The sequence below is a fragment of the Leucoraja erinacea genome, chromosome 2 (genome assembly GCF_028641065.1).
Source record: "Leucoraja erinacea ecotype New England chromosome 2, Leri_hhj_1, whole genome shotgun sequence".
NCBI lineage: Eukaryota > Metazoa > Chordata > Chondrichthyes > Rajiformes > Rajidae > Leucoraja > Leucoraja erinaceus.
In genome coordinates this window covers 111,517,254-111,531,817 of record NC_073378.1, presented here as the reverse complement: position 1 = coordinate 111,531,817, position 14,564 = coordinate 111,517,254, and the positions used below count along the sequence as shown (strand labels likewise).

Here is a 14,564-nt window from a genome sequence, read left to right as displayed (position 1 = left end):
GACTTCGTACCCTTCACTTTTAAGCAAGCGCTGCTCTGTTGATCTCCAGAATCACAGCTATATGTTCCAGCATCTTCTATTTGCAGATTATAAATTAATAATTCAGTGATGGCACCTTGCTGTTTCATTTCATACTTTTCAGTTCGGTGGAGTGTCATAGATCCTTTTTTCCATTCTACATGCGCACCAGGTTTTGTAATCGCACAGCGCAATGTGGCAGTACCATCCTCTTCAGCTTCTACATTCTGAAGCTCTTGTTTGAAAAGCACAGGTAAAACTGTGGGATGTATTAACGTGAGGTATTTAATATCTTGGTGAAATTTACACAAGATGCATAACTTTGGGTAAAACAACAATATTACTTTTGTAACAATCATCTTAATTTAATGCAGGAATTGAAGGTGAAGCTTATTAGCACACTGCTTTAATCCAGAAAACAGAAACTAACTTAAAGATTTCTACAAGGTTGTCAATGGTTCAGCACTCCCCACAGTCTGTCCTAGTCAGAACTGTCCTCGTCATAATCACAGGAAATTACCTGACATGAATGGAACTGTACAAGATGTTGCAGAACATGGCGACTCTTGCACAGTCTCAGGTGGTTCTACTTGCAACTATTAGTCGTTCCACTTTGTTAAATCTTACATCTAAGACAGTCAGCTGCAGCTATAAATTCTTAAGGGGTTGGACAGGCTAAATGCAGGAAGATTGTTCCCGATGTTAGGGAAGTCCAGGACAAGGGGAAATCCTTTAAAACCGAGATGAGAAGAACTTTTTTCACACAGAGAGTGGTGAATCTCTGGAACTCACTGCGACAGAGGGTAGTTGAGGCCAGTTCATTGGCTATATTTAAGAGGGAGTTAGATGTAGCCCTTATGGCTAAGGGGATCAGGGGGTATGGAGAGAAGGCAGGTACGGGATACTGAGTTGGATGATCAGCCATGATCATATTGAATGGCGGTGCAGGCTCGAAGGGCCGAATGGCCTACTCCTGCACCTAATTTCTATGTTTCTATGTTTCTATAACGCCATGCATTTGTGTATTTTATTATTTGCACTACCTGAGATACTTATATATGATATGATTGACCTGGATGACACAAAAAAGTATTTCACTGTATCTCAAGTAAACGTGACAATAATATACCAATACCAGTAAAGCTAAATTCATACGAGTTCTGCTGTAAGAAGTAAAAATATATTTTTAATGCTATGCTACCATACTTAAAGTTAAGAAAACTGCTTAGTAACATCTTGGCATGATATAATTGTCACTACATAAGTGATATAAACATTGATAGAAAAGTAGAAATGTTGAGGATAATGGATAGATAACGGAGCAGACTGCCTTTAATCCAGAAAACAGGAAGTAACAGGAACAGCCCAGAACTGAACACAATACTCTAAATGATGCCTCACCTACATTTTATACGACTGCAACATGACCTCACAAATTCTATACTCAATACTCTGACTGATGGCTAATGTGCCAAAAGCTTTTTTGACCACCCTATCTACCTTCGACTCCACGATCCCTTCAAGGAACCATGCACCTGCACTCCACAATCCCGCTGCTCTACAACACTCCCCAATGGCCTACCATTCACTGTGTAGGTCCTGCCCTTGTTTGACTTCCCAAAACGCAATAGCTCACATTTCTCTCTATTAAATTCCATTAACCATTCCTTAACCCACCTGTCCAATCGATAAAGATCTTGCTGCAACTTTTCACAACCATATTCACTATCTGCAAAACCACCCACTTTTGTATCATCAGCAAACTTGCTAATCTTGCTATGTATGTTCTCATCCAAATCATTGATATAGATGACAAACAGTAACAGGCCCAGCACCAAGCCGAGGCACACCACTAGTTAGGGGCCTCCAGTCCGAGAAGCAACCTGCCACCATTACCCTCTGCTTCCTTCCAGGAGCCAATTTTCTATCCAAGTCAAACGTCATGTCAAATTACCTGACATGAATGTGACTAAACAAGATGATGCTGAGCCTGGCATCACTTGCATAGTGCCAGGGGATCTATTACAGTCGTTCTTCTCTTCTAAATCTTAACTGTAAGACTGTAAGCTGCAGCTGTAATGCTACGCATTCTGTTTTTTTATTGTATGCTCTGCACGACCTGATGTACTTATATATGGTATGATTGGCCTGGTTGACGCACACTGTATCTCAGTACACGTGACAATAATAAACCAATTCCAATAAAGCTAATTTCATACGAGTCTTGCTGTAAGATTTCAAAAATATATTTTTAATTCTACGCTACCATACTTACAATTTAGAAAACTGCTTGGTAACATCTTTTCATCATATAATTTTCAAAATATGTGATATAAACATCGATAGATGCAGAGATGGTGATTAACATTAATAATTTAATATCCGAGTGAAGTTTACACAAGATATAACTTTGGGCAATACAATTCTTTTAATATTACAGGTGCACAACCTTTTATCCGAAAGCCTTGGGACCAGACACTTGTCGGATTTCGGACAATTTCGGATTTCCGAATGGAAGATTTTTAGCGTAGATTTGGAAGGTAGCGCGGGCGGCTTGAAAAGTCTGGAGCGGCTGCCTCCTCCCCGGAGACCAGGGAATCATTGCATAAATGTTAGTCAGTTAGTTTGGAGGGATGTTATGTGGTGGTGGTGGTGGTGGGGGGGGGTAAAGGGGGAAACTTTGATTCTTAGTCCCCTACCTGGTCGGCGACTCCCAACATCGCGGAGCTGGGGGCTCCGTCCGGCCGCGGGCGCGCGGTTGGAGCTCCGACCCCAGCAACTCTACCCCTGGCTGCGAGGCGCTCCAAATCCAGCGCCGCCCGCGGCCGGACGCCCGCAGCCCCAGCTCCGCGAATGTTGGGAGTCGGCGGCCACAGCGCTCCGGAGCTTACCGCACGGCGACCCGGTAAGGCATTGCCCGCTCCCCGCTGGTATCCCAGCGCTGCGACGCCGCCGACTCCCAACATTCGCGGAGCTGGGGCTGTGGGCGTCCGGCCGCGGGCGGCGGTGGATTTGGAGCGCCTCGCAGCCAGGGGTAGAGTTGCCGGGGTCGGAGCTACAACCGGCGCCGCCGGCGGCCGGACGCCCGCAGCCCCCAGCGCTGCGGAGCTTACTGCACGGCGACCCGGTAAGGCATTGACCGCTCCCCGCCTTTCCGACCAGGTAGGGGACTAAGAATTAAATTTTACCCCTTCACCCCCCCTTCACATAACAGCCCTCCAAACTAACTGACTAACATTTAAGCAATGATTTACAGATGTTTAAGTGTCTCCCCGGGGAGGAGGCAGCCGTTACAGTAGTACAGACCTGGGTTGACCGTGGGTCGTTTCGGGTCAAGTTTGGCGCCAAACGCGAACTTTGGTGTGCAGACGACATCCTGGAAAAAAATGGCCGGTTTTCGGAGTTTTTCGGTTTCCGGAACACCGGATAAAAGGTTGTGCACCGGTACTTTGTTAACAATCACATTGATTTAGTATGAGAAATAAAGCTTGTAACCACACTGCTTTTAATCCACAAAACTGAGAAACGTTTGGATTTCTACAAAGTTGTCAATGGTTCAGCACTCCCAAAGTCTGTGCTCCTCACAACTTTCACTATCATAAACAAAATAAATTGTTTGACATGAATGGGACTGAACAAGATGTCATTGGAACGTGGCAACTCATGCATACTGGCCCAGATGGTTCTATTTGCAACTATTACAATTGTTCTACTCTTGAAATTCTAAATGCTAAGATGGTCAACTGCAGCTATAATGCAGTGCATTCTGTTTTTTTCATTCCTTTGCTTTACCTGATGTACTTATGGATGATATGATTTGGCTGGATGGTACACAAAAAAGTATTTCACTGGATGGTACACATGACAATAATAAACCAATACTATTAAAGCTAATTTCATACCTCCTGCTGTAAGAAGTGAAAATATATTTCAATGCAATGCAACCATACTTACAGTTTAGAAAACTGCTTGACATTATATAATTTTCAAAATAAAAGTGATATAAATGCCTATCGAAGTAGAGATGGTGAAGGAAATGAATAGATTAAAAGTGACAGAACAGGTGATAAATTACACATAACATCAGATAATAAAGAGAAGCTACAAAGAAGTGCATAGTAGATATCAAAAGCAAGCAAGCAAGGTTGGAAGGACATAGAGTAAAGGAATGGATGATGCAGCACGGTGAAATGTGACGAATAAACCCGTATTGTATTGTATTGTTGTATTGTATGTTCTCACATTACTGTTCAGGATGAAAATGGTTATAGACCAAAGCAGGAAATATGCAGTGAATAGATTTGTCCTGCTATTTAAGTGATTTTAAAATACAAGGATGTAACAGACAAGATTAAAAAGCCTATATGTGTTATAAATAAAAATATAAAAGGACAACATGATGAAAAATAGCACTGATTAGGATTGAATAATGACTTCCTACCCTTCACTTTTAAGCAAGCGCTAGTCTGTTGATCTCCAGAATCACAGCTATATGTTCCAGCATCTTCTATTTGCAGATTGTGAATTAATAATTCAGTGATGGCACCTTGCTGTTTCATTTCATATTTTTCAGTTGGGTGGAGTGCCATAGATCCTTTTTTCCATTCTACAAGAGCACCAGGTTTTGTAATTGCGCAGTGCAATGTGGCAGTACCATCCTCTTCAGCTTCTACATTCTGAAGCTCTTGTTTGAAAAGCACAGGCAAAGCTGAATAAAGTATTAACATGAATCATTTAACATCTAAGTGAGGTTAACACCAGATGCATAACTTTGGACAAACACAATTAAAAAAAAAAAAATCATACTTTTGTAACAATCATCTTGATTTAGTGCAAGAAGTGGTGAAGCTTATTAGCACACTGCCTTTAATCCAGAAAACAGGAAGTAACTTTTAGATTTCTGCAAAGTTGTCAATTTTTCAGCATTCCCCATAGTCTGTGCTAGTCAAAAGTTTCCCCATAATCACATAATTGCCTGACATGAATGGAACTGTACAAGATGTCGCAGAGCATGGTGACTCTTGCACAGTCCCAGGTGGTTCTACTTGCAAATATTACAGTCGTTCTAGTTTGTTAAATCTTACTTCTAAGACAGTCAGCTGCAGCTATAACGCCATGCATTTGTGTATTTTCTTCTTTGCACTACCTGAGGTACTTATATATGGTATGATTGGTCTAGGTGACACAAAACAAACTCTTTCACTGATCTCAAGTACACGTGATAATAATAAACAAATACCAGTAAAGATAAATTCATACGAGTCGTGGGGTAAGAAGAAAATATGTATTTTTAATGCTATGCTATCATACTTACAGTTAAGAAAACAGCTTAGTAACATCTTGGCATGATATAATGACAATATTATTTTCAAAATATGTGATGTAAATATCCATAGAAGTAGAGATGGTGAAGGTAATGGAAGGTGAAAACTAGCTTCCAGTAAATACGGGAAAAGCTTAGTCACAAAACTTGCCACGGGATATGGGGTAAATGTAACAAACGAGCTTGCAAAAATCTTACAAATTTTACAAGACACCAGGAAGTGGAAATATGTCACTCATTTCATCAAAAGTGTAAGAACATTCTGAGTAACTATAGGCTGAAGAGTTCTCTATCAGCGATGGAGAAAGTTTAGAGATAAATGATTAACAGATATTTGGAGAGCTTTGAGTTAATTAGAGAGTGCCAGCAAAGTTTTTCAAAAGCAGACGGTGTTTTTGACTTGGGCCAAGGGCTTGGTACCATTTTGTATGACTCCATGAATCTATGTAACAAGTGGCTTGCCACAGGGACATGTGGTGGTGTCTCACTATTTTACAATTTATATAAATAGTTTGTATGTAGGCATTAGAGACATAGTTGCAAAATTTGACACAGAGGGAGGTAACAAAGTTAGTTGTGAAGAAGAATTATGGAAATCTTTTTACAGTTGAACTCTTATCAGAAATAATTAATAACTACTATTTATGAGTTGATTTTGAAATTACAAATAGATACATTTGATCAAATTAAGAATGATTGAAAGAGAACTACAAATGTCTTTATCTAGAGAAATGGGTGAGCATTCTTCAATTAGTTAATACCTCTTCAATTTGTGCAAGACACGCTTTGATACAATTCAAGGTGGTTCACAGAGCTCATATGTCAAAAGATAAGTTAGCTCGATTTTATATAAATCCTACCTGTGACAGATGTAACTCTGAAGTGGCCTCATTGACCCATATGTTTTGGTTCTGCCTTTCTATAGAAAAATATTGGAAATAAATTTTTGATACTATTTCTGTAGTCATAGGCATAGATTTACAACCTCATCCTATTACTGCAATTTTTGGGCTACCAATGTTAGATTCTATTCATTTGTCCCGCTCCGCCCATCGGTTGATTGCTTTTACCACATTAATCGACAAAAGATTTATTTTACTTAAATGGAAAGACTCCAACCCTCCGACCACTCTCCAGTGGTATTCGGAAACGATATCATGTTTAAATTTAGAAAAAATCAGTGACAGTTGAACCCTTGGTTAAATTTGATAAGACTTGGAGAAAATTTATTGAACATTTTCACACAACATCAATTGCTCCCTCTTTAACCGTTATAAAAATTATTTTACCTCGATAGGGTGGAACGGACTTGACGACAAACAGACTTATATTGTTGAAATTCTCAGTTCAGATTCGGTTTTGCTTTGCTTTGTTTTTTAATCTATTTTATTTTTATGCGTATTTTATTATTATCAATTTTTCTCTTTTTTATTCTTTCTTTAGTTTAGGGGGGTTTTGTTTTTTTTTTTTTTTTTTTTCCTTTTTTCTTTTTCTTTTCATCTTTTAATCTGTGTTTTTTTTTTACAGTTATAAGTTTCCTTTTAAAGATTTAACTATATTTACATAGAGACCGGGAGGTCTATATTCATTGTGTATTTTGACAATGGTCTCATATTAGGTTATACCTGTTATTAATGTAATCCTTTGTTATGTTTATCATTATTCTTATTGCTCTGTTTTTTATGTTTTAGTTTTGCTTTTTTTGGGAAAAAAAACAATAAAAAAGATTTTAAAAGAAAGAAGAATTCAGGAGCCTTCAAAAAGATGTAGAGGACAAAAATATGGCAAATGGGAGTCCAATGTGGGAAAATATGATATTGTTCACTTTAGCAATAACATTATAAAAGCATAATAAGTAAATGCTGAGAAATGTCAAGATGTCTTAGATCTGAAAATGGATTTCTAGTGCACTATTTGCAAAAGGCTAGAATAATTGGGATGGCTAGGATGAAGGTTATTGCTTATTAGTCGTTAGACTATGATTCAGGTATGTAAGGCATTGGTGATACCACATTTGGAGTACAATTGTGGTTTCCTTATGTTAGAAAGGGCATTAATGTGTTGGAAGCAATTCAGAAAAGGTTTATAGCTGGAATGTGTAAAATGTTTATGTGGAAAGGATGGTTGACTAAGCTTGCATCAACTTTAGATTAGGGGATTCGTTTGTAGATAGAGAGTGGAAACATGCCCTTTGGCCTACCTAGTCCACACCATTCACCTGTACACTAGTTCTATGGTATCCCAATTTTGCATCCTACACACTAGGGGCAATTTACAGAAACCAATTAACCTACAAACTTGTATGTCTTTGGAATGTGGGAAGAACCTGGAACCAACGGGGTTGCAGGGATAACGTACAAACTCAGTACAGACAACACCATAGTCAAGATCGAATCCGGATCTCTGGCGCTGTAAGGCAACAAGTCTACCGCTGCGCCACCGTGCCGCCCCCTTGAGAAGTGATTGATTGAAACATACAAGGGATATTTACAAGATGGATGTGGAGAGGATATTTTCTTTTGTGGTTCATTCTTTAAAAATAAAGGGTCACTCATTAAGATGAAAATGAGGCAATATTTTCTTTCCCATCAGAGATTGATCAATCTTTGAAGCTGTCTCAGAGTCTGTGGTAGATAGATTCTTGATCAATTTGCTGTAGGTAGACAGGAATGTGGAAATTTGCAATTAGATCACTCATGATCCTGTTGAATAGCAGTCGGCTGCGAAGGAGGATGGCGTGTTTCTGTTCCCATTTCAAATGTTCATGTGTATATGATTAACCTAACTGTATTTCTTTGATAGAGTCTTGACAATGATGTCCTCCATTTGTCTATGTCTTTCAGAAAAGGTTTAATAAACTACCACATGAAAGACTAGTTACCACAATTGAGTTTCATAGAAGGGAGGGCTAGTGTCAGCTTTGACACACAAAATATACAGGCTAAATAACAAACAGTGAACCATGATTTAAAAAAAGTCAAAAAAAGTGTTTGTTCCAGTGTTTGTTTCGATATATATATATATATATATATATATATATATATATATATAAATAATATATATATATACATGGATATATAATAAATATTGATAATGATGTGTGTGTATATTTTTATATATATATATATATATATATATATATATATATATATATATACAATTACAAGTGAAACTTAATGCAGAGAAAGGTGGAAAAATGAATTTTGGCAGCAGGGATTGAAACAGACAACGTAGGCGTCATTGCACAGTTCTGATACATTTGAGGAACAGGAGGATCCGAGGATTTACATGCTTAGATCTATGATTGCAGCAGAATTTGTTGAGAGAATAGTTATAAAGCATAGAGAGATATTGGGATTAATAAATAAGAGTACGGAGTACAAAAAAAAAGTTTAGTTGAACATTCTAAAGGTCTTGTTGGACCACAAGGGGACTGTGTTCAGTTCAGATCATCATAGCTTAGGAAGGATATAAAGGTTCTTGAGATGGTTCAGATTCAAAGATTATGGGGAGAAGACCGGATAATAGGGTTGAGAGGAAAAGCCAGATCAGCTATAATTGAATGGTGGAGTAGACTCGATGGGCCCAATGGCCTACTTATGCTCCTACAATGGCCTACTACGACTTATGAAGAGATTAATTTATTAGATTGGTCTGGGGATGATGGATTTTAGCAACAAAGTTGGATTGGAGAAGCTGAGCTTGTTCTTCTCGAGTAAACTAAAATGTTGACCAAGGATGCTGCCTGACCCACTGATGTTTCTTCAACAGGTTGTTTTGTGCTCCCAATTACAGTCTCCATAAGAATATAGCACATTTGGATCATGTAGACAAAGTAAAGCTGTATGATTTAGGTATGTTGCAAAGCCTACCTGAAGCGTCGCTGAAAATCTGTCCCAGCCCGTGTGCGCGATTTTGGCGCCGTTTAGAGGGGGGCGGGTTTAAAACGCGATTTTTCACTAGGCTGTTCAAATTGAGGATGTTCAGCCTAGTTAATTATTAACGAAAAATCGCTGGAAGATTCCGTAGCTGGAGCTATTTTTAGTTTTAAGGGCTTTCTATACTTGTTATAGTAGGTTAAAAATTAACCTCTAAACCCCCGACCGCCGGCAACCGGCCGGATCTCATACAGGGGAAAACGGAATGTAGGCTGTTTATTTTTACGTTAAAAAGGGCTTCTTAAGATCCCTTTATACAAAGTTTAAAGTTGCGAGTAGCTTATTTTGGGCCCATTATATTCCGCAGTATTTTTCTGGGCATTTGAGGGCACAAATCTAGCGCAATGTGAACGTTCTAAACCAGCGCGTTCACAGGATCCCACATGAAAGCTGATTTAAATGGACTTTAATTTACAGCAATTGAACACTAAATTCCTTCCATTTGGCCTATAAATTAATGTAAATGAGACTTAAAAATCATGTTTTATAGTGAATTATTTGCGAATATTATTTGGACACTTAGGTTATTTAAAAATGTTAATCATTTATTAAGCAATGGATAGATGTTTAGATCTAGTAATTGAAGTCTGAAATTAGCTACAATTGGGTAACTACCTAATTATATGCTTTAATTTCAGGTCATCCAAGTAAGATTATTTTATATTTGTTTCAGAATGCTTCAATCTATGATAACTGAAAATTTCATTCAGTTCTCTTAATTTTTAAGAAAGTTATGGGCTTTTGACTGTCCATGATCACAGCTTTTTTGTTATGCCCATAGAAAATCTATAGGGAACAAGATGCTAATTTCCGAGTATGAAAATGACCATAACGTTTTAAATACTTGAGATATGCAAGTGAATTAGGTGTCAAATTAAACTTATTTTTATGCTATATCTGATGGGATAAATTGCAGACTTGATTTTTAAAATCTCAAAATTTTGTAACATTGCTATATGATTAGTTGAATCATAGGAGATAGAGACAAGAAATTAAGGTAGGATCTGATCAAGAATCTTTTTTTTTTTTAAACGTTAATGGTACTGACCTGGAACCTGCTATCTACAAGAAGAGTAAAAGTACAGATATCAATTAATTCAAAATAGGCACTTGAGCGAAATAAATTTAGGGAAATGAGACTGATTGAATTACTCTGCAGGCAGCTAGTATGGGCTTAATAGAATGTGTGTGACATAACAAGACTTAAATTAGTACAGCACAGGAACAGACATGGCCCACCATGTCCATAGTGACCATGATGTCAATCTAACAATCAAATCTGCCTATGCATGGTCTATAATCCCTCTAATTTCTGCTAGTTCATGTGTATCACTTAATTTCTCTAAATATTGCTATTTTATTTGCTTCTATCACCTCCCCTGGCAGTGTGTTCCAAGCACCTATCACAGTCTGTATAAAAATCCTTGTCCCAAAATGCAATGTTGAAGGTAAATACGCACAAGGTCAGTTGGTGTAGTTAAAGCCCCTCATTTCACCCTGCTTTACAAGAAGGTACACTGCCTGTCCATTTCAGAAGTCACTTTCTCCCCAACAATAAAGTCATTTTATAGGTACAATTGGATTCAGCTGATTCTGGATAATCTTCAAAACTGCCAGTTATATAGAATATTCAGAGATATTTGGCTCCTTGTATAAGAGAGATTATCGCCATGAAAAAAAAGTGAAATTGTATATCCTTAAGTACCATCTGTTCATATTCACATCCCATTCCAGCAGATACAAATAGTACACACCTGCTGGCAAAAGCACTGCCAAGTTATTCCAATGATGTTCTTACCGTAAAAGTCAACTACTGATCAAAATTCCTACTCCATTTGGCTATAAGGTTACACATAAGTCTCAATGGAATTCATGCATCAAAACTAAAGCTGTCTGCAGAAAACACCAAAGTATTTGAGTTGAATGGATTACATGTATTGCAAATCAATTAAGAACAATGGTAACATTATTTAACTTTGGATGATTAATAAATTATATAGATACTATATTCAATCGCAACCTTGATCTGCATAGAGGCCGGGACGCATGTCTGAGAGCGGATGGCGGGCCACATCTATCACATGAACACATGGATCCCGCCCGGGATGGCAGGCATCAAATCACGTGTTCACAGTGAGACAAAAATGCTGGAGAAACTCAGGGGGTGAGGCAGCCTCATGCAATCCTTGCCATGTCTCACCCGCTGGGTTTCTTCAGCATTTTTGTCTACCTTCGATTTTCCCAGTGTGAGAAAAGGGTTAATAGGGATGGTTGATTTATACTAGAACTCTGAAAAATATAACTTAGAAAGAAATAAGGTGTCAGCAGAAGCCAGACTGCTGGTAGAATAATGTAACAATATACAGAACAGAGAGAAATTCTAGATAAAAAGTAGCAAACAGATAGAAACTTCAGCAGAAGCCTTGGGAGTCTTTGACGTCAGGAGATGGTCCGAGGCGTTCTCGTGGGAATATAAACCTTAGTGTTCTGATTGGCAGAAGCTCGATGGGGAGACATGAGAATGTGATAATAATGAAAAGAAATGTATAAAGATAGAAGACATCCCGATCCTCGGTGTGCCTCTAGGGGACATCAGAGGAGAGGCACCTATTCTGCAGAATATGAAATTAATAAAAACACTTCTTTGTCTGAATTTGTCCATCTGCAGTTCTTTCTTAAACGTGTTCACAGAAGGTGTGCGGCCGTGCCGGCGGTTTTGCGCAGGATGCAGTACAGCCAGAGCTCGGCGCTCGGTGTGCCTGGCCGCTGCTCTGGGCGCTCGGTGGGCCGGATGATTACGGGGGAAAAAATCCGCCTGCGGGCCGGATGATTTCGGGTTACTGGCCGCATTCGGCCTGGGCGCCATAGGTTGCTGACCCCTGCCCTACTGTTACAAATAGGTTGCATTTTTAGAAAACCTTCCCTAACATAATTTTTCATAAAGCAAACCTTCTTTCCCCCATTTAATCCTATCATAATAGGATTTAATCCATTATAATTTAGGGCATATTCGTATGGGGATTTTTTTTATCTCAACTCATATGCTCTCACAGTGGTACATTCTTGAGGAGGGAATTATGATTGTTGTTTTGATTAACTAGAAATGGCTATCTCCCTTCTTCCTGATGCAGGGTCTCAACCCAAAATGTTGAATTTTCTGTTCCCTCCACAGATTCTGTCTGACTCCCTGATCTCCAACAGGTTGATTTTTTTGCTCTGAATTACAGCATCTGCAGTCTCATGTGTCTCTAGAAATTGAGGTTGCATTGTTTGATGAAGCATCATTGTCAAAGTATCAACAGAGAGATTGCCTTCTTGGTTTCCAAAGCAAATCGCATGTGAGCTCCAGCTGTTAAATCGTAGCCTGCATTTGTTGCACAAGTATTAATAGAAAAGTGTCTTAGCAGTTTCAAAAGCAAATCCCCCACCAAACTGTCAGCTTGTGCCCTTTGTGCCCTTGTGTACTAGTTCAGTTTTCTTCATTCATTTTATTTTTGTTTTTATTCCCCATCTCAAAATTTTCGGCAGTAATTGTAGATTTGGTAAGATCAAATTATTATTACCCAAACTGCAATAACACTATAAAGTAAATACTGCTTACAAGCAAAACTATTTCCTTACCATTCACTTTCACCACAGTTTTAGTACACATTGCCACAGTGTGACACTCATAAGTTGCAGCATCCTCCTCAACACTTTTATAAACAATTAGTCTGGCTTCAGTCCCAGAACGACTGATTTTATGCTTGGATGTATTTTTCAATAGCTTTTCATTCTTAAACCATTTAACTGTACAGTCTGGTGTGGACGTTTCACAGTGTAAGATGATATTCTCCCCTTCTATGACAGCAATTGAAGCTGCCATCTCTTTTGCTATGTAAGGTGGCTTTTCTAAAAGAATATAAAGATATGTTAACGTCAATAACTTCCCTTCAAGTATTATGTTCATACATGAGGTCATGTATAATGTAACCAATATGAATATATTTAAAATAAATAGGAGAAATCACTGCATTTGCATGGCTGAATGTTTCTATGAAAATGAAAGATGAAATGGGATGTATTTGACAGGAATCTTTTCCTAACTTCATTTATATGATGCAAAGAATGTAGTAAAGATATTGTTATATATTGCAAGTGCTTGAAAGAATAAATGCTTCATGTAGCATTGGTATTCTGCAGTAAAAAGTGAAAATTAACTAAATAACTTGCATGAAAATAATAAATAATGAAATATCTGTTTCATTCTTGGGAGATTGTTATTGGATAACTAAAATGTACAATCGCCAAATGACTAAATCGGAAGACAAAATAGTGAGAAAAAATTTGAAGTTCAAGATTAAAAAATGAATTTATCTATCCAAACCAAAATTTACACTAAAATATCATTAACATTTGGGAGGGGATTGAAAGCTTTGTGGCCAAGTTTGTGGATGATATAAATATAGGTGATGGGACAGGTAGTGCAGAGAAAGCAGGGACTCTGCAGGAGGACTTGGACAGGTTGGGCGAGTGGGCAAAGAAGTGGCAGATGGAATACAGTGTAGCAAAGTGTGGACCAATGCATTTTGGTAGTAGGAATAAAGGCGTAGACTATTTTCTAAATGGGGAGAGAATCCAGAAATCGGAGGTGCAAAGGGTCTTCGGTGTACTGATGCAGGATTCCCAAAAAGTTAATCTGTAGTAAAGAAAGCAGACTCAATGCTGGCATTTAATTCAAGAGGGCTTGTGTACAAAAATAGTGATGTAATGCTGAGGCTCTATCAGGCACTGGTAAGGCTGCATTTGGAATATTGTGAGCAATTATGGGCACCATTGAGGAAGGAATGTGCTGGCTCTGGAGAGGGTCCAGAGGAGGTTTACAAGAATTACCCCAGGAATAAGTAGGTTAACCTATGATGAGCGTTTGTCGGCACTGGGCCTGTAGTTGGAGTTTAGAGGAATGAGGAGGGGACCTCATTGAAACATACCGAATAGTGAAAGGATTGGATAGAGTGGATGTTTCCACGTGGGAGAGTCTAAGACAGAGGTCATAGCCTCAGAATTAAAGGACGTTCTTTTCAGAAGGCGATGAGGAGAAATTTCTTTAGTCATAGTGATAATTACAACAATTGGATAATACAGCACTAACTGCATGCGAGGTCTGTGAGTCAATTTTGTGGCTAATTAGCACAAATTTAAGGCAATAAACAATTATTATGCCATTGCTGCATTTCTTTACAGATGAAAGCTTTAATTCTTGAAGCCATGGCTAATCTCAGGCAAACGGAAGCAAACAGATTTTC

At 38.4% G+C, this 14,564-nt stretch overlaps 1 protein-coding gene across 1 annotated transcript in view; it reads right to left on the bottom strand.

The window, feature by feature from the left end:
• LOC129706003 (obscurin-like) overlaps positions 1 to 14,564 on the bottom strand; it is a 395,075-nt gene that overhangs the window by 239,099 nt on the left and 141,412 nt on the right. The window contains 3 exon segments of the mRNA XM_055649977.1: positions 11 to 277; positions 4,460 to 4,726; positions 12,901 to 13,170. Coding sequence (XP_055505952.1) covers positions 11 to 277; positions 4,460 to 4,726; positions 12,901 to 13,170 — 804 coding nt within the window.